Genomic DNA, 26,536 nt, shown 5'->3' with positions numbered 1-26,536 from the left:
GTCTTTAAAAGGAGGATTAATTACACAATTCGTGTTTAATATCGTCTGAAAACTCGTTAATGCTATTCATCATCCATTCGGTTGTCTCATTGAACAAGCGCTTTTGTTAGGTTTCCTCTGCTCACAATAAGAGCCTCCATTTTAACACATTGAAATTGATAATTTCTACATAATCCCGTCCAGGCTGAATGGTTATAACGGCGTATGCGGCTGTCAGGCAATGATAGGATGTAAAATCTTGTTACTTTGTAAATCATGTATTGTGTGTGCAAGCAAAGTAAAATGACCTTTTTTCCTCCAGCTTGTACAGGAGTTCAATACCCTGGTGGCCCAGTATCGTGAGCTGGTTATTTCCATCGGGGATGTATCGGCTGATTGTCCATCTCTCCGGGCTGAAATGCACAAGACGCGAACCAAAGGCTGCGAGATGGCTCGCAACGCACACCAGAATCTTTCGGTGATTTCGGGGTAAGTCTTCTGACGTGAATCCATTGCAGTCATATTCGGCAAATGTGCGCAGTCCCGAAAACTGCAAGGAAGAGCGCCTGCATTTCACAAGCCTGGCTTGCCTGTCTGCTGTGATCAATAGAAGTGCTTCCATCGTTTACTGTTAGCAAACTGTTAACATTGGTTAGCTCTGGCTGTTGTATCTACGGCAGATCTCGCTTTTTTAATAGAAAGGGGCACAGGGTTTCCCATCAAAATAAATGCCAGGCGTTTTAAAGTAGTGCTGGATCGCAAGATTAGTGAACAGTGCCTAGAAAAGAGTCTACTCGCTGAAGACCACCATCACCGAAAGCACAGTTTCAATGGCTCTGTAATCAAACTTTTAAATTGTCTGTGTGACATGTGCAGAGTGCAAAAGTGAGGCAGCTCAGATCGGATCGGGGTAAAAGGACAGACAGACATAACTTTTCACACTTTTTAAGGTGATTTTTTTCAGGATATAATTGGCATATATTATACATTGTATATATTTTTAAAGTATTTTAAAATTGTATATTTTTTATCACAAGTAAAGAACCGGAGAATATCTTTAATAGTCTAATTCATGTAACGTTTGCTTTCCTTCAGGTGAATAAGTGAGAAAATAAAGAGCTAAGTTTAAAATGTACATGTGCATTAATAACCAACTATAAATGTTATCATCTAATAACTGTGTTATATAGGTATATACAGTTAACATTAAAAGGTCATCCTTCTGATAACTTAATTGGGTATTATTTTAAGATCTATTCCAGAATAATATTTGCTACACTTTTTAAATCAATATGATGTAAGCAGTCAAGAGGTACTAGTAAAGAGATCAGATATAATGTGCTCAATTAAGAATGTCTATAATTTTTAGTACTAATCTTTTGTTGTTGAACTGTTAAAGGCAATCATAACATTTTATTTGATATCGTAAAAAAAAGTAGTTAAAAAATGCTGGCTGAGAATGGTTGTGCTCATTTTTAGAGGAATCAAACTTTTATTGTTGTTCTCTTATAAAGATATGCAATAGTGATCATTTGCAGTTTTACCATAAAACAGCTAACCCGTTAACAGTTTTAATACTAGTGTATGCAGAACTTATTTTTGCCAAAAAAATCTATCTATCTATCTATCTATCTATCTATCTATCTATCTATCTATCTATCTATCTATCTGTACATATGTACGTGTGAGAGAAAAACCCAGTTCTAATCCATCCATCCCAAAGTGGATTCTTGACCAGGGTACTGAATTTAAAAAGCTTTCCCAATTATTTTGAATCACAAAGCTTTATACAATAATTACTTACTAACACATCAAATATTTATTTTATGTATCAAACTTTTGGTTTCATTTTATTTTGATGAAATATGTTCAATATTATATAAATTAGTGGAATTGTTCTTAACTACAGTGTCCTTTACTACTATTTTAAGCTATTGTATCTCACATCTTCACCCAACATTTTGTTGCTGCAGGATATCACTTTAATGTTTAAAAATATTTGGTGACTTAATTTATACAGTATAAAGGTGGTTTATTGTAAGATGAATTGCAGTGTGGTTTATCTCTCATTGTGAACAGTCACTGGGTACCATACAGTTCAAATCTGTACCTTCATGTATATCTCGGAATGCATCCATAATACTTGCTCTATAGAAATTAATGAATAAAAGAGATAGTGAAAGAAGTGAAAAGAACTTGTGGAAAATGAATCAGGATATGATAGACGAAATAAAATCTTGCCTGGAGTTTAAGAAGTGTGAAAGGTTCAAACAGCACTGCTGGGTGTTTTCTGAGCTGGTCATTTACCCCACAGGTCTTCTAACTGTACAAATACACATTCCCTGGAAGAAATATGTTGTACTGTACTTTGAGATAATATTTTAGCTTTTAGAATCAGCATTATTTAAAGAAAATGTGTTGAAGAAATTAAAACAGTATCTGATGATGCAGACTTTTAGCATTTCACCTGCCACTCAGATCTAAGAGATGTGCATGCTAATAGTTAGTTATTGTCATTTAGAAATGTTAGACAGTCTCAATGAATACAAAGATTTCACTAAATGTTTTTAACATTAATTCATTATCTATAAATGTCTCAATGGCAATGAAATCAGGTTTTTGCACATCCTATTGAAAGTGGCAAACTTTCAAGAATCGATGAATCATGCAGACCATACATATGTTGTGCCCCATTGCAGACACTGGGAATGACTAAAACAAAAAAGAACATAAATCCTAACCTGTTTGGTTTTTGGTCCCCTTGTGAATGTAGATTTACATCATTTTGCATCTATAGTACATGCAGGTTTTGAACAAGACCCATATCTCCCAGAACTGTATTTTACTGTCCATTTTAATGGTATGAAAATGTGATGGCACATATAGATGCAGCCACCATCATTTTCCTTTACAAACCTTTGGCACTTTCATACCTTGGTCATCCAACTTTTACTTCTGAAAGAAATTAGACGAAATGATTAGAGAATGAATAAACCTTATACTATGGAGTCATTTTGATGTACTGGCTGATTACGGAAGCAGGAAAACGAGATGCTGATACAGGTTAGGAAACAGCCTAGGAGAATATGTCCATCCATATCTAAGCATATGCAAATATATGCATACAAATGCACACATCCATCGAGAGTTACTTTTAGTGTTAGTGTTATGTTTTGGTTAATACTACGGTTAATTCTATGCTTTATTTTCATGTTAGGGTTATGTTTTGGTTAACACTATGGTTAGTTTTAGGGTTAATTCCAGAGTTAATTCTAGTGTTATGGTCACATTCCAGTTAATGCTACTTTTAATCCTATGGTTAATTCTATTGTTAGAGGTATCATTCTGGTTAACACTTGGATTAAAAACAGACAGTAAATCTGACTGTAAATCATGTTTTATGGCTTGTGTAAGTGAGGACAATGTGCAAATTTCCCTCAAAAGCCACTACCGATGGACAAATGCTCTAAGAAGACTAAACTATTCACTGGGTAATAAAAATTTCAGTGTGATTCCTGGACTGTGCATAATTCTTACAAAAGAAAGGGGCAAAGACAAGTGATTAAGCTACAGTATAGATGCTTCAAGTCTGAACTACCTTTGACTATTCCCCAAACGTTGTTAAGGTCAGTTTTTTTCATTTGTGAAGATTGTTTTTGCTGTAAAGCTTTGCTAGAAATAAACCAAATAATTAAAACAAGGAATGTAAGGATGACATTAAAGACAATACTACAAATCAGAACAGAAAAAAATGGATTAATGATCAAAGATACTTTGGCCACTTTGTCAGTCATCACTTATTAGGGTTTATTTCTAGCTAAAATTAGGCTGAATTAATTATTTTTAATAGTAAAATATATGTGCAGTATGGATGTTCAGATCAGTGTTTGGGTGTACATTGTTGATTGATTCAAGATAACAAATAACTACGCTGTTGTATTTCATTTCTAGATAGAAGTTTTAAAGAGCCACAACTTCATGCTTGTTCACTGTACATTTTGCCCACTGTCCTATTAAATTAATCTCTAATGCATTTTAGGTGAAGTATTAAGCAAACCTATTGTTTCATTTTATATACATGATTCTGGTAATCATTATGGGAAGTAAAAGGTTGTCCCAGCAGCAAAAGGCTGATCATTCATTCTCCAACCTGCTTAATCCAATTCAGGGTCTTGGGGTCCAGGGTCTGACAGTGCTGGACAGAAAGCAGGAAACAGCAATGGATGGGGTGTGAGTCTATTGCAGAGCTCACATACTCACACTGAGACACTGAATGGAGTCATCAGTTAAACAAACCTGCTCATCTTTGAGTACAGTGGGAGGAAGCACAATGCAAACACTGGGAGGACGTAGAAAGTCCACTCAGACAATGGATTTTCAGCATAAGTTGCTTGATCCATGAGATAGTAACACTAACATTTATGTCATTATTATTAATTAAATAGGGGAGCACAGTGATTAAATCACCAAAGGTCTCACCGTAAAATATTTCGTGATATGCGTAGTATTCACAGGGGCAGACTGGCCATTAGGGCATTTGGGCATTGCATAGTGGGCTGTGGACTCTGGTCTGGTCATGGGCCGGCCGTTTCATAAAATACATTTTATGTACAGGTTACTGTTTGACATTCAAATTAGTTTTCTAAACTACTAAACATTATCTGTCCGGTACTGCGATTTATATAGTCCTATATAATATACCATATTATGTCAGCAAATTGTTTTAGTTGTCAGTATACAACGTTGCAGCAAAAAATTTGGTCAAAACTGCCTTTTGCTGATTTCAGTTTCGATATTACTACATTTTGTTTAGCATATACATTATTGCAATTTATTTGATCTCATATCTAGTATTTAAATTCTTCGGTACTAATAATTAGCTTAGATTGTGTATTATGCATTTTATTGTTCTCTGGTTGTCGGCATGAGCAGTAATTAGCAGTTTTCAGCTGCAATTATTAGTATGATGAAATAAAGTTATAAAGCACATAAATTTTATTTCTAAGCATGTCGTCAAATTTTAAGTTGTGTCTAAACAACAGTGTACAGATTAAGTTTGGCAACAGTTTAAATAGAGTTCATATCATAGGTTCATAGCAAGTAGCGAGCCGCATACTCATCACAAATTTTAAGAAAATTACAATGAATAAAGGGCCGAGTGGGTCGATCTCGTCACCTCACTCGTTGAAGGATGCCCGGGCCAGTTTTGAGACCCAGTCCGCTCCTGAGTATACATGTTCTGTAGACGTTTGTGGACATCTCCTCTGGAGACTTACATTTCTGACTGTTTTCTAAAGAGTCTACTGTTAGGTTGTTTGAGTGGGCGTGAGTGTATTATGTGGGGTCTACAGGGATGTCACCCACAGTTAACTTTGACTGCGAACTAATGCCATCAGAATGGTACCGAGATGACACATACAGTATTGTTATTTAATAAAGTGCCTACTTTCTGCACAGTAGTGGGGCACACTAAAAGAATGCCAGAGATAGCTGAAGTTTGGAGGATCTGATCTATGCTTTATTTTGGCAAGCTTCATTTGACAGAATGATTTAAGCCATTTTTTGATATTTCAGACTAATATTAAAAAAAGATGACATGAAAGAAACACATACATATAATATGTTAGTATCTAATGTTTAATAATAAAACAGTTTATACTTGTATAAAATTTTAGCCTGAGGTTGTCTCCTTAATGATCAAAAGGGATATTAGGAAAGAAATCTGTTAAGTCAAATTTCAGAATGTAATTCTTGTGACTTTGAATTTGTTAAGCAGGTTTGAGAATATCATGTTATGTTAAAATAACAACTATGGTAACTAATAATAATAACTATAATAACTTCCACAACACAAGGAAGTGCACATTGCGCACGGAAAGTTACCAGACTGAAATTTGGTCCTGCGTCCTTGGAGCTGTACGATATGTGTGCTAACCCCCTGCTCATTGATCTAAACAATAGACATAAAACTGTAGTGATAATCTCAGTGTCTGTAAGTTATTAAAATGTTTGAGAAAAATGTAGCTGAAGTAAAATTTATTTTTAAAATGGATGAGAAAAAACCCATGCCCATGAATTAAATATTGCTGTTAAAATTTCAGATTGACGTCAAACCAAGGGCAAAATAAAATACTTAATATAAAAATGTGTCACAGTTTTTCAGCTTCTTATATTAAAGGAACAAGAATGTACCAATTTTCAGAAGCAATGTTTAGCTTTGACCTAAAAACCTTAAGAAGGCATGTAACTTTAACAAAAGAAATGGTAAATACTGCCTGTTTCAGACTCCTGAGCACTGGTATTCAGTTGGAAAAATAAAACGTTGTAATGGAAATACATATTAGTGAGTAATCCAAAAATTTACACCTTAATGTACTTTATAAAGAATGTTATTGTAGTGCTGTATCAGATGCATTTGTGGTTAAAATAAGCCAAATAAATTCAGTGCACAAAAGTGTTTGTCATATTCATTTCAACTGTCTTTTAATTGTTCTTTGCTGTTTCCTTTTCTGTTTGAAATTTAAAGTGTACTTTTTTTTTCTTATCAGTATATGCATTTTTGTTGCTTTGAGATAATTCAATAATCCGTTGGAAAACATTTCTGTTTTTCAAATTTAAAATAAATGTTTCAAAGTTATTTCCCCTAAGCAATAAGGTGCTTCAGTTGGAAGGAGTTCATTCCAACGAGGCGTCTCCTTATTATTTTGTATGTCACTGCTCAATATTTAAAATCACTTGCTATATAAGACCTGTGCAGGAGAAAGCAAAGCCTGAAAATAATATGAAGATGAGCATAACAGCACTCTTCAGTCGCTCTCTGCTTATACAGAAACCACTAGAATCACATTTGTTCATTCATTCACACTTTTGTTTGCCTATGTGATAAACCCAGGCCATCAGTGAGCCCCAAACCCTAACACAAACACACTTGTCCAGTCCCAGGTTCAAATAATCAAAGGTTTTTTATTTTAACTCCCTCCAAATGTGGCACAAGCAAATACAGGTCTTTCTCACAATATCTCTGTTTTTCTCCCTACCGCTCTACCCTCCTCCACTCAAACGTTGCTCCACTACCTCCCAGCTCCAACTCGCTTGAATAAGGGAGTGCTGTCTCTTTTATTACAGACCCAGGATTACTTCGGTGCCAGGGTGACTGCCCGATGAAAGTACTTCCGGGTCTCATAGTAGTCCAAAATAGGGAGCTTGTCTCCCTACAGCACCCTCTCATGTCACCTAGTGACCCCAGCAGGGCTGCCCTGCCAGACTACATATCCTTGCATGCCCCGCTGGCTTCTTACTGTGCACCGACCTCCAGGGCTGCTGCCATCTAGTATGTTGGGGGAATAAAAACCTCCAGCAACTTCTCTTTTTAATGGGCTGTCCATCCACCCTTTCCGGTCCTTCCTTCCAGGTCTGCTCCCTCACTTGGCTGGGATGCCCATCCAGCCCGTATTGTCATCTACACCTGTTTGCTTGTTTGTTCATTCAGATAAAACTGGGATTCTCCCAACTGCTGAAGTGAATGCAACAATATAAACAGACTATATCCAATGGGCATTTCTGCCTAGACGTACTTACGTGTAAGTAGTAATTTTCAGTTGTAAATTCAAAGCAATTTAGATAAAGGTCAAGTATTTTAGCATTATAAAAACAATGATTTGCATGTGTTGATCTATCTTTCAAATAAAGGAATGGACTACACTGGCACATTAACTGAGAAACAAATCATGATATTGGTTAGTTTTACATGAAAATTTAGACAACATCCCCAGAGTATGTCAAAAACGTTTAAGGGATTTACTCCTTAATGATCAAAAGGGATGTTAGGAAAGAAATCTCTCAAGTCAAATTTCAGAATATAATTCATTAAATACACTCCAGTTCAAAATGTGCTAATTCAACAAACATTAGATTATCAATCTCACATACGTTGCTCGAAGATGTCTAAAATGGATCCACTGAAAGAACCTACCTTTGAGCAATGTCATCAAGGGCCTGCATCATGAGATCACATTTTAGGACTGGCAAACACTTAAAGCTTTTTGGATAAATATTTTTAAATCTCTCTTTGAGTTTAAGATCACTCCTAATACCTTAACAGCAATATTTAGGGTAATACCAGATTGGATAAAAGTGTGCAATGAGAAATTAGTTATAATATCCTACATTAGCTACTTGGATGAAGACTGAAGAATCCCAATCCACCTTTCTTAATTCTAGCACTTTTCTGTATCATCTTGAATTGGAAAAGCACAAATATTCTTTATGAGAAGCTGTTCAGAACTTGGCATTTGTGTTCTTAATCTTATTACTTTATTTGCTGTTCTATCCTACACAAAGAAGCATTTGAGAGTAGGCTCTCTTACTCAGGTGCAGGTTGAATATTGAGTTTCATGAGCTCTTTTTGAAGTTGTACTTGCTATGCCATTTCATTAAATTAAGAGAAAAATAAATTAACAGAAAAAAACAATCTCCTGTCCATAGTGCCATACTTATTTGCAGTGTGCCCCAATATTATTTGTTCTAAGGTTGTAACCGAGCACTACATCAACTATGGGGCCACCTTATGTGAATTGTCCCCATCTTTTTACATTTGTCACAACATGTACATTTTTGCTGGGATTCTTACCAACAATAAACACTCATAAAAGCTTTTACTTCAGTGCAGGGCTTCAGGGTGCCATTAATGAGAATGAGGTTGAAAGGCCGTGATGTTTTCAGTACTTTTCTTAGGTTCATTAGGTCCATATTATCACATATACAGAGTTCAATGAAATTTTTACTTGCATATGCTAACCGACATGCAACATGTCACCACTCTCCAGCACCATGATCCATGAGTATTACTACCTTACCTCAAAACCTGAGTGTATATGTGAGCAAAACTGGCTCAAGATCAGGAAGCAAAGGATTATGGGCTGAGAAACCATATCTGAATTAGGGGTTGTTGAAAGTCGTGCACCTCAGGGGTCAGTGATAGGTCTACTGTTCTTTTTAATATACATAAATGATCTAAACAGGAGTATAAATAACAAACTTGAGTTTGCAGATGATGCCAAACCAGGTGGAATGGCAAACAATCAACAGTTATCCAAGTCATTACAGAGGAACATGGGTAGAATACAGGCTTGATTAGATTTGTTAGATGAAATGTACTGTAAGTAAATGTAAAGTACTACACGTAGGAAGTAAAAATGGTAAATTTGAAAACACAATGGGCGGTCTGAAACTTGAAAGTACCCTTATGAGAAGGATTTAAGTGTTGTAGTGGACTTGTCACTTTCTACTGTGCATGTAGACAGTGTACAGAAGCCATTGAGTGGGCTAATAGAACATTTGATTATATAGCACAAGTCAAAGGAGGTTATGCTTAAACTGTATAACTATATAACCCACCTGTGAACTTTATCTGGAGTACTATGTGCAGTTGGTCTCCATATTAGAAAAAAGGCATTAGTCGCAAAAGAGAAGGTACAGAGAAGAGCAACTTGGTTTATTTCAAAGCCAAGAAGTATGAGCTAAAATGGAAGACTTAAAAAGCTGAACATTTTCAGTGTGTAAATGGAGATTAAGGGGTGACATGATTGAAGTTCTTAACATTTTGCAGTAAAAAAAATTAGGATGGTAGATTCAGGCTGACATTCTTCAACAAGAAAATGAGGACACAGTTGGAAACTTGCTAAAGTTAAACATCTCACAAATATTAGGAAATTTTTCTTCATATGGGAAACTATACGCACAAAGAATAAATGACCAAGTGGTGTGGTAGAGAGTAGGACTTTAGGGTACCATCCAGCAAAGCTCTGGTGGGCTGCTATCATGGAAATTTTTGTAATGTTCTTACTTCTACCTTGAAACTTCTGTCTTCCTTATTTGAAATAAGTGAAATAACTAGCTTACCTTAAAAATTAGATATATTACTGTTTTGTCTTATAGGGTCCACTGGTGACCCTATTTTCCCCTTTATACTCTATATTGCTATATTCTGTAGACCTGAATAAAATGCCTGAAATCCCATACACTTAACCACTCAGTGGTCAGGTACTTCCCTTCTTTATCTATAACCTCAGGGAATTAGATAGCATAAAGGAACAGGCCAGAGTTAAATTATGCATTTAATTATGTATTATTGATAATATGCCCAGAAACATTAAGGAAGCATGTCACTGAATGTTGAAAAACCATACCCTTACAGTCTAAGTAGCAATGCATTTTGTGCCCATAGGCAGCTTTCAGTTTATTTTCAGTCTAGCTTGTTTTGCTACTACATGGCCTTTGAATGGAGTATTTAAACAGGCCACATGCCTCTCTTAATATGGCTGCGAGACAGAGCTGCCGTTGCCATGTTCATCTCTTCAAGGTCAGATGGTAAGAGAGAGAGGTAAAGGCAAGGTGACCAACTTTGTACCAAACTTGTCACAAATCACAAGCCAATGGGCCATTGTTGTGCAGAATGGCCTCTGATTCAAACCCCATCATAACAGCCATACTTTAGACCAGTATAATTAGTTTACCTGTCCCTTGCTCGGCCATTTACCAATGAAAGTGGTCAGGTACAGCTCATTGCCCTTTCTATAGGCAGATGATGGTCTACTTGAGGGTGATAGGTGATGGTTTTTCATGTAAGTTTCATTCATGTAAGTCCAAACAGTCACCCTTACCAATCCAGTTTGATACATGCTCCATGCCCCCTGCCATAAATTTCACATTCTAAGTCAGTAATACAGTCTTGGGGGGGTCTTGGGTTTAGGTAAATATCAAAGCACTGCTGTTCTTTTCAATAAAGTAAAACATGCACCCTAAAATACTGATATTATATTCGGTTTGTCTAGCTTACAAATTATTTATCAACTTATATGCTCTACTTCAACTACCATGTCTTCAAAAAAACCCTAGAAAGTCAAAGTGAAAGCAGACATATATCAATCCGTCTATCCACCCATTTTTTCCCATTCCCTCAATGCTGTGAGCCAAATGGAATAAACCCTTGAAGGAGAGAAGTCTGTTTACTCCCTTTGCTATGAGAACTCAAAACCGATTCTGTCATGGATTGAAAGTTCATGTACAGTATACAATATACAAACAAGAAAAGCCCTACATAGGTAGGATATATGAATAGAACTCATATTGGTGGGATAGGTTGCAGAACAGTTGATAAGTGCAAATGTTATAGATTTACAAAAATGTTACATTTTAAATGTTTACTTTCCATTTTTACTGATGCAAAATGTCTGAAGAATTAAAGATACAAATAACTGTTTTGGGTACTTCCCGTTCAGTTTATTGCCATTGTATTAGTTATTTCAATATTATTTATTATTAACTTTATGTAGGTAATGTCATCATGTTACCATTTTGTGGTTAATGCTGATTTTTGTGCTACTTCTATAGAGGCAGCTGGTCACGTGGGCACAGCAGGCAAAGCATCATCATTTAGCCATTGTATAAAATGCATTGAGAACTTGTCCAAGTTTTGGTTTAAAGACAAAGAAAAAACTAATTTAGAATAACAAAGGAAAGTATACGTTACCCAGTGTTTGGAACTTTCCTTTGCAATTCAGAAGATGAAATTTGATTTCCATTTGGATGGCTAATGCCCTTTTTGGTTTGTTAGTGTTTCTTTTGGTATTTTGACCCCAGTAATGACTATTCTTCTGAGCCTAACATGAATGTGTTAAATCCACATTGATAGGACCCGGGTTTAAGTGCTGTAAGAGAAACAAGTGTGCCTACTGTTCCACTGTACATTCTGTAATCAAAGTAGCATTTTCAGTGTCCATTTTAAATGAGAATAATGTTTCGAATGCTTACTGCTTTTCTGAGACCCGTTAGCTCTTCTTATGAAATGTTTGTCATGACTAGAGTCGTGATAGTCACCAAATGTAACAACCATACTCCCCCCAGCTATCACAACTGCAGAGGCTTTTTGTCCATTTCAGACCTTTGTGCTTAATTCTGAATAATCGTGTGTGTGTCTTTGTGTGTGTTCTTGTGCCCAGAGGTCTCGACAGATCACTAATTGATGTGTGGAGTGACCAAATGGATATGTGGAAAGATGGATGAGGTTGACTATTCTCCAGTTACATAACCTGTGTAATAACTGAGACCCTTTGGCTTTTTGCTTTTCCAAACACTTAGTGTGCCAAATATTGCTTCTGGTTAGCACAGTCAATTTTCTGGAACTTGTTCCTTTAAATATTTGGCACTGCTTTCCAGGCTGAAAATGATTATTGCCTTTTGAATGTGATGGCAGTGTAGTTTTGAGACTAAAACTTTGAAGTGTACCTTCTAGATGTTAGTTCATTCACTAGCCTTGAAGTATTGTGTAACTCGTGTCATGCATGTGCATCAGAGAGTAACCATCCAGATGTGGCATGTAATACCAGCTTGAAGTGAGAGGGGGAGGTGTCATCTTCCTTTGCCAATCCTTTGACTCCACCCCTTCAGGTCCCAGGACTTTAAAAGCACAGCTGCCCATGAAGAAGGCATCACTCGTTGACTGGAGAGCAGAGGATATGGAGCTCCTGCAAACCCAGAAAAAGCATCCAAAAGAAGCCTTTATAGACAGTGACCTTATTTGTTAGAATGCTGGAGGGCGACATTTTAGTTTGTACACGCGCCCCAACATTTTTCTTGTCTCTTGACCCGTCATTCCCTTAGAATATCACACACTGCACAACTAACATAACCGGCTAGTGATCAAATTATTTTGTTGTATATTTGTAATTCACTTAGGGTTGGAGTTTGCAGTAAAAAGGTGCATATTTAATATTTTAAATTTCAAATGTCATATTCAATATTTATATTTATTATATTGGCAATATTTAAAAGTCTTTGAGAGTATTTTGTTATAAGGCTTATAATCACATTTTGAGAAACTTCCTAGCTTATTAGTTACCTGTGAATAAGAAACTTGCATTTTTTTTTTTTTAATCATTAAATAAACACAATATAAAGAGTAGCATTGTGTGGTAATCTGCTGCTTTTCCAGCTGTTTGCTTTAAAACTTGTGCTGGTGAAGCATTCACATTCTCCTCATGTCCGCATACTGTATGTTTCTTTGTGTATTCTGCTTTTTTCTCACATCTCAGAGATGTGCAAGTTAGATGAACGGGTGTGTCTGCAATAACCTTAGCGAGAATTCTTGATGTGCCCTATGAGATTTCTGGCTCCCAGCTTCCTTCTGTTCAGGAGATATACAACCATGACTGCTTTTGAAAGGCAAAACGTATTATTAAAGACCTCAGCTTCCTGCACAGTTGCTTTCCTCACTGTTCTCTTTTAGTAAGAGCCATTGATGCTTGCACCAGTAGATTTGGGGGTTGCTTCTTTCCAAAGATTGTAAGGTTACTGAATAGCCAATCATAATCGCAAATATGTATTTTAAAAAACACTGTATAGATATGTCTTCTTGTTGGTATTGATGTAAACTGTTCTGAGGAGACATGCAAGTAAGAAGTTCATTGAATGTTATAATAGGCTCTGATCCCTCACAATCCCATATTGGCAAGTTCAGATAATAATGGATGTGATTTGATTTACATTTTAACAAAAATAACAATTTGATGCATTTTTCTTGATTTTTTTTAATTCAAAGAGCATAGTTCTGGCTTATTGGAAAAAAATCAGGCTTAATCAATCGTGAAGTTTTAAATACATATGTCAAAATTTTGATATGTCTGTGGTAAGATAAAAATAAACATACACAATTGTAAAAAAAAATAATTTTTTATTTCAGGCCAGAGTAGTTAAAGGGGCTTGTTCTATTCATAATATTTTTGTTCTGGTTGCTGGCAGTGTGGTCTTGGGGCTGAAGAAATGGACTGAAAACTACCAGGTCATTGGTTGAGGGTCTTTTCACTTAGTTTCTGACCCAGTGCAAATCATATAACCTGCCTGTGTTACAACACTATACAATAAGAGTAAACTATTGTGGATTATCTGTGCAATTTTAAAACAATTTCAGATTATGTTTACTGTGGAAATATATATCAAATAATTTGTGTTTCAGAAAACTGGATGTAGTCATTCTGAATGTAAGTGATCTAACTGTGGTTAAATCTTAATATTTATAAATTCTTCTAGCAGTTTGTTTTTTTCAAAGTATGTGTGTCACAGAAGTAGAATTGCATGATCTGTTGCCTGGTAGTTGTTAACTGGACTGTAATATCAGAGCAAGCTGTGTTTGATATATCTCAGAAAATGTTCCAGTTGATGTGAGTAGGAATCATCTGGGAATCTTCAACTAATGGATCAGCTTTGGCATGTAATAGTAGTTGTACTTGTTGTATTGATGCTTGTATAGGGGATAGACCTTAGCCTCATCAAATTGAACTGAGAGCAATGTATTCTGGGAAGCAGTGTCATGGTGTAGGTTGTTTCAATGCTCCCTGTTATATTCAGGAGCCTCTTGGCCCTGAGAGACCGTCGACAGTCATTGCTGGGATGAGCCTGACAAACACACAGAAAGCAAAGGGCAGGTGAAACAGAGACATAGTGCTTTTATTAAAAACAGTCAAACAGTATTCAAAGCACAGTGCTCCAAAAATTCAATAAACATCCATCCATCCATTTTCTAACCCGCTGAATCCGAACACAGGGTCAAGGGGGTCTGCTGGAGCCAATCCCAGCCAACACAGGGCACAAGGCAGGAACCAATCCTGGGTAGGGTGCCAACCCACCGCAGGACACACACACAAACACACCAGGGCCAATTTAGAATCGCCAATCCACCTAACCAGCATGTCTTCGGACTGCGGGAGGAAACCGGAGCGCCCGGAGGAAACCCACGCAGACACGGGGAGAACATGCAAACTCCACGCAGGGAGGACCCAGGAAGCAAACCTGGGTCTCCTAACTGCGAGGCAGCAGCGCTACCACTGCGCCACCGTGCTGCCCAATTCAATTAATAAATAATCCAAAAACAAAGTGCAAGTGGATTTTAAAATCAAGCAAATAAATAATCCATTAAAAATGAGGTTAAAACAATGCAGGAGTCTCCTTTAAATTTCTTAGTCCCCATTGCTTCCCTTTAAAAACCGATGCCTTTCCGGCTTATCCTACTTGGACCTTACAGCACGGAGAGACATCAACAAACACACATAGACACCCTTCAATCCTGGCCTGTGTCCCCGCCGCCTGATCCATGGTGTTGCACAGTGAGCCACCGGACCCGTCTCTGCTCTGTGCCTGTCACTGCTGATTATGGCTCCAACCGGTGAAAGCGTGCCATCCTCCCCCTCCTGACGATTTCTAGCTCAGCTCAGCGGGAGGATACTCCTGAGCATAATCATCTCTCCTGCTCCCTAGTTGCTCAACATGAGTGATCCCCAAGCCCCTTCTTGGGCACTGCCCACACACACTCCTCCCTTGGGCTCCATTCCTGTCCGCCTGCTTCTCTGCTACACCGGCTCATTCATACTCCTGCCTCTTTTCTCCTCATGTTAAACTCTATCCTTTTTTCTGTTTTTCCTTCTGATCTCTCCGTGTGCTCCCCCTTTATATGACGGGGAACAATGGCAGGTGTGATTGCCTGATTGCCACCCTGGGCTGGTGATAAAACAATCAGACCATCCGCACGTGCCAGCAAGGCAATGCACGGTCAGCTGACCACCTCGCACCAATCTGGAGTTGAGCCGTCTTCTCAGACAATCGCTCGCACCTGTTCCACTCCCCAGAATGAGCACGTCTAATGATAAATTTATTTAAAATCGGTGCAGCACCACAGACAACTCGTCACAAGCAAAAAGGCAAAGTAGTATTCACAATATTTTTATATGGTCAAATTGTGCAGCTTTTGATTGTCATAAGTACACTAGGGGGGTGCAGAGGATGCATTGTATAGGGGTCCATAGTAGAGGAAGCCCAGAAGAGCCTCACTTAATTTTTTGTCTGTACGGCTGCTGGTTGTACTAGACAAAAGTATGTCTCTCTGTCTTCAAGTAGGACAAACTTGCAAAACATTGGGTGTAGTGCACAAAAGTATTTCACTGACTGAAGTACATTGCTATTGGGCTAGAAAAAACATCTTGCATACCTATTTCAAAATGAGTAGTTGATAATGATTCTGTAGCATTTTCTGTGTTTCGAGAAAACTGTAAAATGTTACTGTATATAAGCCTGTTGTTTTATGTGTGTGCTTATTTTGGGCAAGAGGGGAGGACACTTTTCAGTTCTCTCTCAGCTGCTATGGACACCTCCAAGGAGTGCTCAGCTCAGCTGCAGCTTGCTAAAAACCTGGACACTTTTACAAAGACCTCTGTCTGCCTTGCAAGAAATCTTTTTCTTTTACTGTTTGGAAAACGGGAATATAACTTGAGAATATTCTTCAGCATCTTGTTGCTGCTGATGGGAGTTACATACAGGTCATTTGTACTTACTGTATGAATGTGAATGTTTTGAGCATATGACTACAGTAGATAACTTATTTACATATAGATTATGTGACATGGGTAATGTGAGATTTTTTTTTTCTGTTTTCCATGGAGGTTTTTCTCTTCATTTGCTATTGTACAACATTGTTCACTGTTGGCTTCTATTATATCATAAACTTTTTGCTTTGCACCCTCCCACTATAACCTGTCGTCTATGGGGAAGGAGCGAAGCTTTTGATTCATCAAGAATTTTAATTTCCGGTTTTCGATAGATCCCGACATTTTAGGGTCCCCTGATATAGAAAACATCGATAATCTCGATGATGGGTGTCCATCTGTGTCTGTGTGTCACAGTTTCTTGAGGACGGTGTAGAGATAAAACAGCTCGACAGAAAAATCAAAACTCAGAAATTTAAGCCTGTTATGAGATGACGATGTGTTTATTAGCTTTTGAGCCAAATTGTGAATCACTGTAGAGGAACCTTCAAATAACACAATCCTTGAATTAATTATGAATTCTTCTCATCAACTACTATTCTAACTACCTATTTTATGATCAGAAAGATCAGCATCAGAGTGGTAAATAATTACTGAAATGTTATAGAACAGTTTGGGTAACTTGGTTCCTAGGTCGCAAAGCCTACTAATGCTCACCTCCGAATTTTTTACCAGTGTTCTGCATGAAAACACTACAGGTAGATTAAAAAATCACTACAAAATATATGGGGTAAGTAAGATAGAAATATAATTTCTGGATGGATTATTCCCTTAAATAAACCTCTTTGATGTGTGTCATTGTCCCTGTGCTTTCTGCAAGAATTATAAGAGGCAAAGTAGACTAAATAAATAGAAATGTGTCCACCCATGACTATTTTAAGCTTGGTTGGTTACATGATTGTAGCATGAACAGCATTAAATGTAGGAAAGAGTAACATTGAGACCTTTAGTGGAGTCTTTAGCCTGATTTTCGTCTACTGTGTGTTGGAAAACCTGCAACAGTGTAGGCATTTCTTAAACAGTTCTGGAGTGTCTCTTAGAGTGTGTTGTAGAGCGTGTCCTCCATGGGTTTATAAAGGAAAAAAGTTCTGCTGCCTGTCTGACTTGTTTTTGTCTTTTCTTAACTGTAGTGATATATAGTCTGTCTGCAAATGATCGTCTTTTTACGTATAAAAATACAGTATGTTTTTGGGATTATTCCTGTATTACCTTTCCCAGCTCCTATGAATTTTTTTTCTTCATATTTCTAACTCAACCTCATGCATCTCATCTAATTTTTCCTCTTCAACTCAGTCAAAACTGCAGTGACCTCAATCATTCTTTGCCATTCTTGTTATGATTATATATACAGTCATACTTTATTCTTTTTTTCTTTGCATGCCCATCTTAGAATTAGATTGAACAAATCCAAAAAGACTTATGTTGAGGGAATTTAATAAGTGGAGTTGATGCATTATTACGTAATGATTAATGTAATATTTCTTGTTTCGCTCTGTCCTGTCACTTGGCCCCCCACTTTTGAAGTTTTGTTTGTAGCTGTGCTTGTTCTGCATAGGTCCTTATGTTGCTTTATCTAGCACTATTGTTAAGTGCTCTGTTTTGTAATTTTGCACCACAATTATCCTGGATCTGCATAGCTCATTTTGACACTTGCATTGTCCTTGAATTTCTTATGCAGTATGTGTTGTACTTTAGTGTGTATTTCTAACATTGTACTGTTCAGTTGTTAAATTTCATATTGTAATCTTTTTAGATCTGTAACGCATTGTTTGGTGCTGTATGGTATTAATTGTGTTAAATAAACTAAAAGTAGATTGATAGAGATAATGCCTGTCTAGTTTCCATATTCATCAAGAGCCCAGAGCTAATTGTGAGCGTCGAATTTACTTAAAGCAGTGAGATCTTGGAATCATAATACAGTACTAATGTTTTCAAGATGAGGAGAGGAGAACAGATATGTAAGGCTTTGATTTATAATTTATAAAGGGTTATTTAAACGGACAAAAAGGGGACCTGGATGGTAAAATTGGAAAGGCCTTTACGTGTATAATATAACAGCACGTCATGGCGTCTATGGAATGAAGGCTGTGATGTTGGATGAGTGCACAGCAGTTACAAACACAAAAGAAGGATGAGAGAAGGGTTTAAAAAGCTTACATGCTTCTATGTATACGTGTAACTTGTATGCTTATATGCTTGTTGTATGTATCCTGCTATGTTTACATACAGTAACTCCTTACGGAACCAAGTAACATATTTAAACTATTTTGAGTAAACACTCCGCCTTTATTGAGAATTTGCTTTCCTTGATTTTCTGTTTGAAGAACTTTCATGTTAACTTTTGAGGCTGTTCTAGACCCAGTAATGGGCTTGGCCATATGTAAAACCTACCTGGTGATGATCAACAAACACTAAAAATAACTAAGGTATACAGAGTAATAGCGATGAAGAATATGGTACACAAATTTACATGGCAAAATGTAGTATAAAAGTAAATGCAGTGTTATGGTTATAAACACAAACATCTGTATCTTCCTTAAAATCTGTATTGTTTCCTTGGGTTGTCCAAACTGGAATTTCTGGTGTGTGTTTATTACTCTCTATGTATCCACTACATTCATTGACACTTCTTTGCACTGCATTCATTTCCAGATGTTGTCTATCTTTATGATATACGCTGCTTGAGAATTTACGTGCAAGATTCAAAGTTGCGAAATTGAAAGTGTCACCTATGCGCTGCATGTAGATATAAGGAAGTAGGATGGCATGGTGGAGCAGCAATTAGTCCTGCGGCCAAGTGGGCTGGAATGCTTTTTCTTTAAGGCTTCAGTTGTGTGTTTTAGATTTATTGGCGATTATCAATTGCAAATTTTGATAGCAAGTGTGGGTGTGCACTAGTTCTGTACTCTGGGGTGAAATGCTACCCCTTCTACAGTTGGTTGCTGCATCATCTGCTGTTGAGATAGTCCCTGGCCCTGTCAAGACCCTCAACTGTCTTAAGTGGTTTAGGAACTCTACTGTATGCACTTACATTTTTCTAAACCACTTATTTCAGGTCAGGGTTATTATCGGCATTGGGCACCAAGTGAGAAGCAGTCCAGGACAGGGAGATACTCCATTGTAGAATATATTATAAGATATTAAGCTGTACATTTTCAAATATATTTTATTCTATTTTTAGAGCTAAAGTAGACTGGGGCTTATCCTGCCAACTATACAGGAACCAACCTAGGAAAGGGCACCAGTCCATTTAGTTTATTGCTGGACACATTGTCATTCACACACACACACACACACCAGTTTAGTGCAGCCAGCTATCCTAAAATACTTGTGCTTACTGTGGCTGACCTGCTGTGCATACCTCACACAGATAGCGACAGAGCTTTGATTTGAATCTATCCTCCTGCAGTTGTGAGGTAGAATAAAATAGGATAGAATAGAATAGAATAGAAATGCAGTCATTACCTGGAGAATAGACCCAAAATTTAATGGATAACAGGGATTAAATGTTTATTTGCATACAGTACAATATAATGTATAGTTACACAGAATGGGAACCTTGTATGCCCATGCATGCACTTTTCTTGTTCATATGCCATTTATTTTCCTGTGCTCTATGCTCTGTCCTTTTAAAAACAGAGGTGATCATCACTTATATGTATAAACTGTATGAATGTCAAAACGTCAGAGTAGTCTGAGACCTCATGCTGACTTTCTTAATAAATTTTAATTAAAGCTGGTTTGACTATATGACTTTTGGACGTAACCGAACCCTTATGAATCTGCCTGCTATTGGTGAAGTGTGATGATTGCTTTGCTGCTGAGCCTACTTTCCATTTAATCCTTTCAATGCATTTATGCTTTGTCTTGGATGGTAATATTGTTAATTGCTTTGCAAAGCAGCTTGTGATAATTCTTTGGATGAAAGGCACCAAATAAAACATTGAATGAATAAAAGAGGGAACAAATCATTGAGCTATACATTTAATAAAACAAAAGAATTTATTTATGCTAATTTCAGATCAGCAGGTTTTCTTAATGTCAAAAGACCAGAAGTGAAGGAAGGAAAGATCCATCATCTACACTCTACTCTCCCTGTTTCATGTATCTCTGTCATTCTCTGATCATTATTTCTATACTGTTTTTTTGAAAATATATACACACATGTACTAATTATGTTTATTAACCACAGTACCTATTTCGGAAGTAGGCTAGTATTGTCATTTCATTATATTCAAAACTAAGTTGTATGCATTCTCCATGCTCATGACCTTTCCTTCATGATCCAAAGCCACATTTTCAGGTTAATTTTCTGTGTGATTAGAAGGCATCTCCAGTAAATCTCTGTTTGGTTCCTGAAACAGGCCACATCTGTGAGTCTGAGACACAGCATGATATTCTTAAATCTACTTGAGTCCATTCAGGGTCACTAGCCTATCCTGGCTACATGACGCAAAAGGCAGGAATGAGTCCATGTCAGTGCACACTCATTCAAACAGCCACACTTACACAGAGCCAATTTGTAGTGACAATTAACCCGGTTGTACTCATCTTTTAGGGATATGGGGGGAGAACCAGAGTACCCACAGGAAAACCCATGCAGACTATGGAAGAACATACAAACTCTACATGGAAAACAAGCTACAGTGCTGATGCTGATAATCCTGAACTTCATTATGAAAATAAAGGGATGGTATTTTAATTTATGCACATTTGAAAATAGAATGAAAAACAATAGCTGGAATGCTAATTAATATATTAAGACAGAAAATAAACTTATTCAGCATAATAAATGCTATAAACATGCTTAGCATTATTCTTCTTTTAGTATGAAGGGTGCTCCAGCTCCCCAAACACCCGACAGAAAGACTCAGACACAGGTATAAAAGCACAAAGAGTCTTTGTTGTGGGAACGCTACCTTCAAGCGTTTCCCACGCCACAGCCACAGGTAGAATTAAGCAAAATGATACGCACCAAGCACCTGTGTCTTCTTTCTCTCTCCATCTCTGCTTCCTCCCCTCTTCCCAGCAAGCTTTGTCCTCTGCCTTCCTGACTCTTGCTCCCGGAATTGAGGCAGCTGGCTTCTTTTATGTAACACCCAGGTGTACTTCCCAGTGTCCCGTAAGCATGGTCCAAAAGCACTTCTGGGTGAGGTAGAAGCCCCATTAAGTAGGGCACCCCATGTCACTGCAGCACCTCCTAGCTGTACCCACAGAACCCAACAGGGCTGAGTTGGCAAAGTGCAACTCCCATGATGCCCTGTGAGAATCCAGGGCACAGCTGCAATCCAGAGGTGTTGCCATCCAGGGATCCAGGGGAGATAATGCCCTGTGCATGCTCTCTCCCCAATCCTTCCATTATGGAGGCATCCTAGCCAGGTAACGTCCCCAGCCGCCCCTCACAGTGGCCAGCAATTTCTAATGTTAAGAAGTATACTGTAGTCTTAAACATGCCATCTTATAGTTATTACATTTTTGCTATCGAAAATAAATTAGCATAGTTGCAAGATTTATCTTGTTTGTAGTATTAGATAACTTTAAAAGTTGTTTACTAGATCTATTCCTCTGCCTGAGACACTAAAGGAATGAAAATCTCATATTGGTGGGGACTGGTTTCACATATTGCCTCCTTGGATTCTTTCACCTAAGAACTGCCTTTTAGGAATCAACGGTCAGTTTTTCGTTTCTTTATTTCTGTGTCCATAACATTGTGTAAAGTTTTGTAGCCTTCATATAATAGTAAAATCAGTCTTTCACAAGACACCTGCTGTGTAACACCATGGGCAGAAAGCGTTTACAAATTTTTCCAACATTCTAGTATATATTGTAAATTATAGCCCAGCCACAGACAGACACGACACCAATGTCTTAAACACACAGGTTTTATTTACACTCTTCAGCTGTGGGGCACGCCTTCTCCGTGTCCCACAGGCCCAACACAGTCCCAAAAAGCACTTAACAGACCTCTGCACCGCTCCTTGTGTCACCACTCCTCCCAGGCAACCTCATCTTCTTCCTCCCGATTCTGGCTCCTGAGTAGTGGCTGCTGGCTCTTTTTGTAGCCCTCCTGGAAGTGCCCCAGGTGGTAATTGACCTAATTAGGCTGCACTTCCGCAATTAGGCTTGTTAAGTCAAGCAGCTCCTCTGGGTGGTGGCCATGGAGCCCAACAGGTCTCAGTCCTGAAGTCCAACACCTGTGGCCCCGATGTAACCCAGGAGGGCTGCCACCAAGCGTTCCTGGGGACGTACTGAGGAGCTCCTGGCTGCTCCCCTGGAACATAAGTAGAAAGGGCGTCCTGGCCGGGCATGGGATCTGGCTGTCCGCCACATATATATATATATATATATATATATATATATATATATATATATATATATATATATATATATATATATATATATATATATATATATATATATATATATATATATTTGGCTATGATAGGTATTGATCTCAGCTCGTTTGGTGACTTATGTTTAATTTCCGAATCTCTCTATATTGCAAATTAAGGAAAAAACATGAATTTTCCTTTGGTCAGCATTACAGCCCTTACCTAAAAATACCACCCTCAGAACTCTAGTATATCCTTTTCTTTTGCTTTTTCCAAGGCCAAAATCTTCTTACCATCCCAAAGTTTCTGTACAAATTTCTTGGTGAATGTTATTTTAGCTTTTTCTGTTCTACTCTATGAAACTGTCTTCCAAGGTCAGTTGGCAAGGCTCCACTTACTGAAATATTTAAATGAATGCTAAAGACTAGATTTGTCATGTTTGCATAACTAAAATGGACTTTATATTACTGAGTGATAACTACTTAAGGTTCACTTGGTCCCTCTCTGTCACAATCACTAACTTTCAATCCTTATATCAAATCTTCCTAATGTATGCTTGTAGTGTCTTGTTTTAAATAGTTCTTTTTTATTTTTGATTGTTTCTTAATTTTACATAGATAGATAGATACTTTATTAATCCCAAGGGGAATTTCACAAAGGTATAAAGTGTACACCTTTAGGTGTAAAGTTCCCAATTAGATCCTCTATATTTGACTTATTTACCGTATAGAGTATAAAACATAAAGACTGATTGATTGATTGATGGATTGATTGATTAATCCCTATAGGGCATGTAAAGCCTTTGTCCACACCAAGGTCACAATCCTATGAGGGGGCCATGCTTTAAATGCACACAGTATCTGTTTTTTCTCATTTTCAATAGTATATCATTGCTGCTTTTGAACTACATGAAAACAAGGTGAAATCATTTAAGTATCTTTAAATTCTGATTATTTTGTTGTTGTTATTTATTTCAGTGCCCATTTTAGCATAAAAATTCATCACACTCCAGCTTTCTTTAAGTTAGCGTTGATCAGATATGCGCGTCCTTAATTTAAATGGCTGGCTTCTTCAGTTTGAGAGAACTGCCAATTTCCTGATAGTTAAATTTAGTTTCCAGACTAATGCTTTAAAGAGAACCTTATTAGGGGAATTAAAGAAGATTAAAGATATAAAAATAAGATTAAAGGTTAGAAACCAAGCTTTAGATTACTTTGAACTGTTACGCTATAAATGAAAACAGCAAATACTTTACTGTAGTCATGATATGCCAGAAAAAAAATGATTGTATAGTTTACATTTGTCCATCTTAAAATAAAAGTGTTTTTTTAATATCCCCCAAGACCTTCTGACATATATGTTAACACGATGCTTCTAGTGAATGTTCATTATATCATTTGGTTTCTATGGCTCCTACAGCATAACCTCGAACTTGCCATTTCTAGGACATCTTTCACATTCAGACAGTTCAGTCAGTGGTCGTAACTGGGAGGAATTGAAATAAACTAAGATCAGGACAGGTAGCCAAAATAATAGTCAAAGAACAGAATAGTAACTCGTAGGCCAAAAAAGGAGCATGTTACTAGTGCCAAAAAAAGTGAGATGTATTCTGAAGGCAAAAAAAGAACTCATAAACTGTAGCTCAGAATGAGAAAGACACTAAAGATGATTCCAAAGATGAACCCAAATCTTGGACAATCAAGAAGTGTAAAACACCATTATTTATGTAATTGCATTAGTGATATCACAAATAGCACACACAAAAATAGCAACCATCAGCCAAATGGCAATGCCCATAAGAAAAACAATATACTGTAGCACCACAGGAGAACGAAAATCTCATTTAACATTGGTAAAAACACACGAGAGCAAAAAAGTAAATATTATCAATAAATTCATTCACTTGCAAAACCCCAGGAACAATACATACTGTAAATAATTTATAAAAGGCAAGGAACAGCTGGAAAATAATTAATAAATAAAAATCATAAGCCTCATGTTGAAAATTATGTTCTGAGCCTCTGCTCTGTTAAAACAATTCTTTGATTTCTTCTGTGGCTTTGTAATCTCTGGGTCCTAATAATTAATTGTCTGTCTTGGACTGGCCATTTTTCCAATCATTTTGGTCATAAAGACACTCAAAATAACATTTTTGTTATTCATAAAAATATATGTAAAAATCATCACTTAAAAGAAAGAAATCTGTCTTCGTTTTAATTTCTAAGGTAAGCATAGTTAAATGATGCAAAATGGTGGAAGATAAATGAATGCCTCATGGAATTGCAATTTTTACATTGCTTCATGAAACAACATAAATCTTACGTTATCAGGTCTCTTTTTTTAGAATATTAATCAAACCTCAGGACACGTCATGCATGACCCTGTTATTATAAATATCAAAATACCTAAAATATTTAAATTTCTGGGGTGATTGGGTGGCCCAATAATTAGCAGTGATACATCGCAAAGTAAAAAACCCAAGCTTGAATTTCAGCCAAGACACTGTTGGTTTGGAGTTATCATGGCCTCGTTGTCTCTATGTAGTTTTTTCTCTGGGTACTCTATTTTATCATATTCTATAGAATTGACATCATTATACTACTACTAGTAGTAGTAGTATAATCATGTGTACAGGGTACAGTGAAATTCTTTCTTACATGCAACACATCAGCTCTCTCTGGAGTCATATAAAAAAGAACGTAAAAATATTATTTACATTGATAGAGAGCATAAGCGTTAAAAACATACTAGGGATGTTAAAAGGCAGTTAGAGAGAAAAGTTGCAAAAATAACTAAAGATGCATAAAGAAATGTTTTCACTGTTTTAGTAGTAAACGAATGTTCAAAGAAGACGTGAATTAAATTAGGAACAGTCAGTGAGGATTAAAAAATACAGACAATGAAATACTGAAAGCTCTAAACTTACATTTTTCTGAAGTTCTCATATATCAAGAAGTGGAGAACCTCTCAGCATTAACAGGGACTTTTAAGGTACTGAGTGATTTCGAAATTGTAGAGGATATAGCTGGTTGGATAATGGATGGATGGATGCTTAAGGAGTTTTGTAAGAGCATATATAAACCCTTGATGCATATATTTTTAGGAAGTCACTGCGCACTGGGAAAATTCCTAAGAACTGGAAAATAGCAAATATTGTCCCATTTTATAAAAATGGTTGCAGGGCAGATCTAAGTAACAAAAGGCCAATAATCATCCCAGATAAATTAATGAAACTAATTATTAAGGAGAAGATTGAGCAAAACATGGCAAGAACAGGAGTGTTAGTGAACAGTCAGCAGGGGTTTTCAGACAAGGGGACATCATGTTTTACAGACATGCTAGAATTCTATGAGGAAGCAACAAGATCAGAGTAGTGTATATGTTTATCATGACTTTCAGAAAGAATTTGATAAGCTTCCATATGAGAGGTTGGACATGAAACTAAAAGAACTGGGAGTTTAGGGTGTAGTGTGTAAATGGGTACAAAATTGGTTAAATATAGGAAACAAATATGTATGGTGCAAGAAACACTAGCAGAATTGGATAGTTAAAAAATGGTGTTCCTTAGGGGTCAGTGCTAGGGCCACTATTGTTTTTAATATGCAGTATTTAAGTGATCTGCATAGGAGTATGAACAACAAACTGGTTACATACACGGATGATACCCAGCCAGATGGATTTACAAATATTCTCTTATATGTCATTACAGAGGGACATGAATAGCATACAGACTTGGGCAGATTTGTGCCTGATGAAGTATAATATCTAATATAATATATAATAAATAAATAAATATAATAAAAATGTGAAGTATTACATTTAGGAATTAAAAATATTACATATTGATACGCAATA

At 36.9% G+C, this 26,536-nt stretch overlaps 1 protein-coding gene across 5 annotated transcripts in view; it reads left to right on the top strand.

Moving 5' to 3' along the window:
- Positions 1–26,536, top strand: part of rgs7bpa (regulator of G protein signaling 7 binding protein a) — a 117,610-nt gene that overhangs the window by 1,425 nt on the left and 89,649 nt on the right. For all 5 annotated transcript variants that reach the window (XM_039758688.1, XM_039758686.1, XM_039758690.1 and 2 more), the window contains exon 2: positions 302–468. In XM_039758688.1, the coding sequence (XP_039614622.1) occupies positions 398–468 (71 nt within the window). In that variant the 5' untranslated portion in view covers positions 302–397. The remainder of the gene's footprint in view (positions 1–301; positions 469–26,536) is intronic.

The sequence above is a fragment of the Polypterus senegalus genome, chromosome 7, assembly GCF_016835505.1.
Source record: "Polypterus senegalus isolate Bchr_013 chromosome 7, ASM1683550v1, whole genome shotgun sequence".
Lineage (NCBI taxonomy): Eukaryota > Metazoa > Chordata > Cladistia > Polypteriformes > Polypteridae > Polypterus > Polypterus senegalus.
Note: the sequence above shows the minus strand (reverse complement) of the source record. Positions and strands in the feature narration are given on the sequence as shown.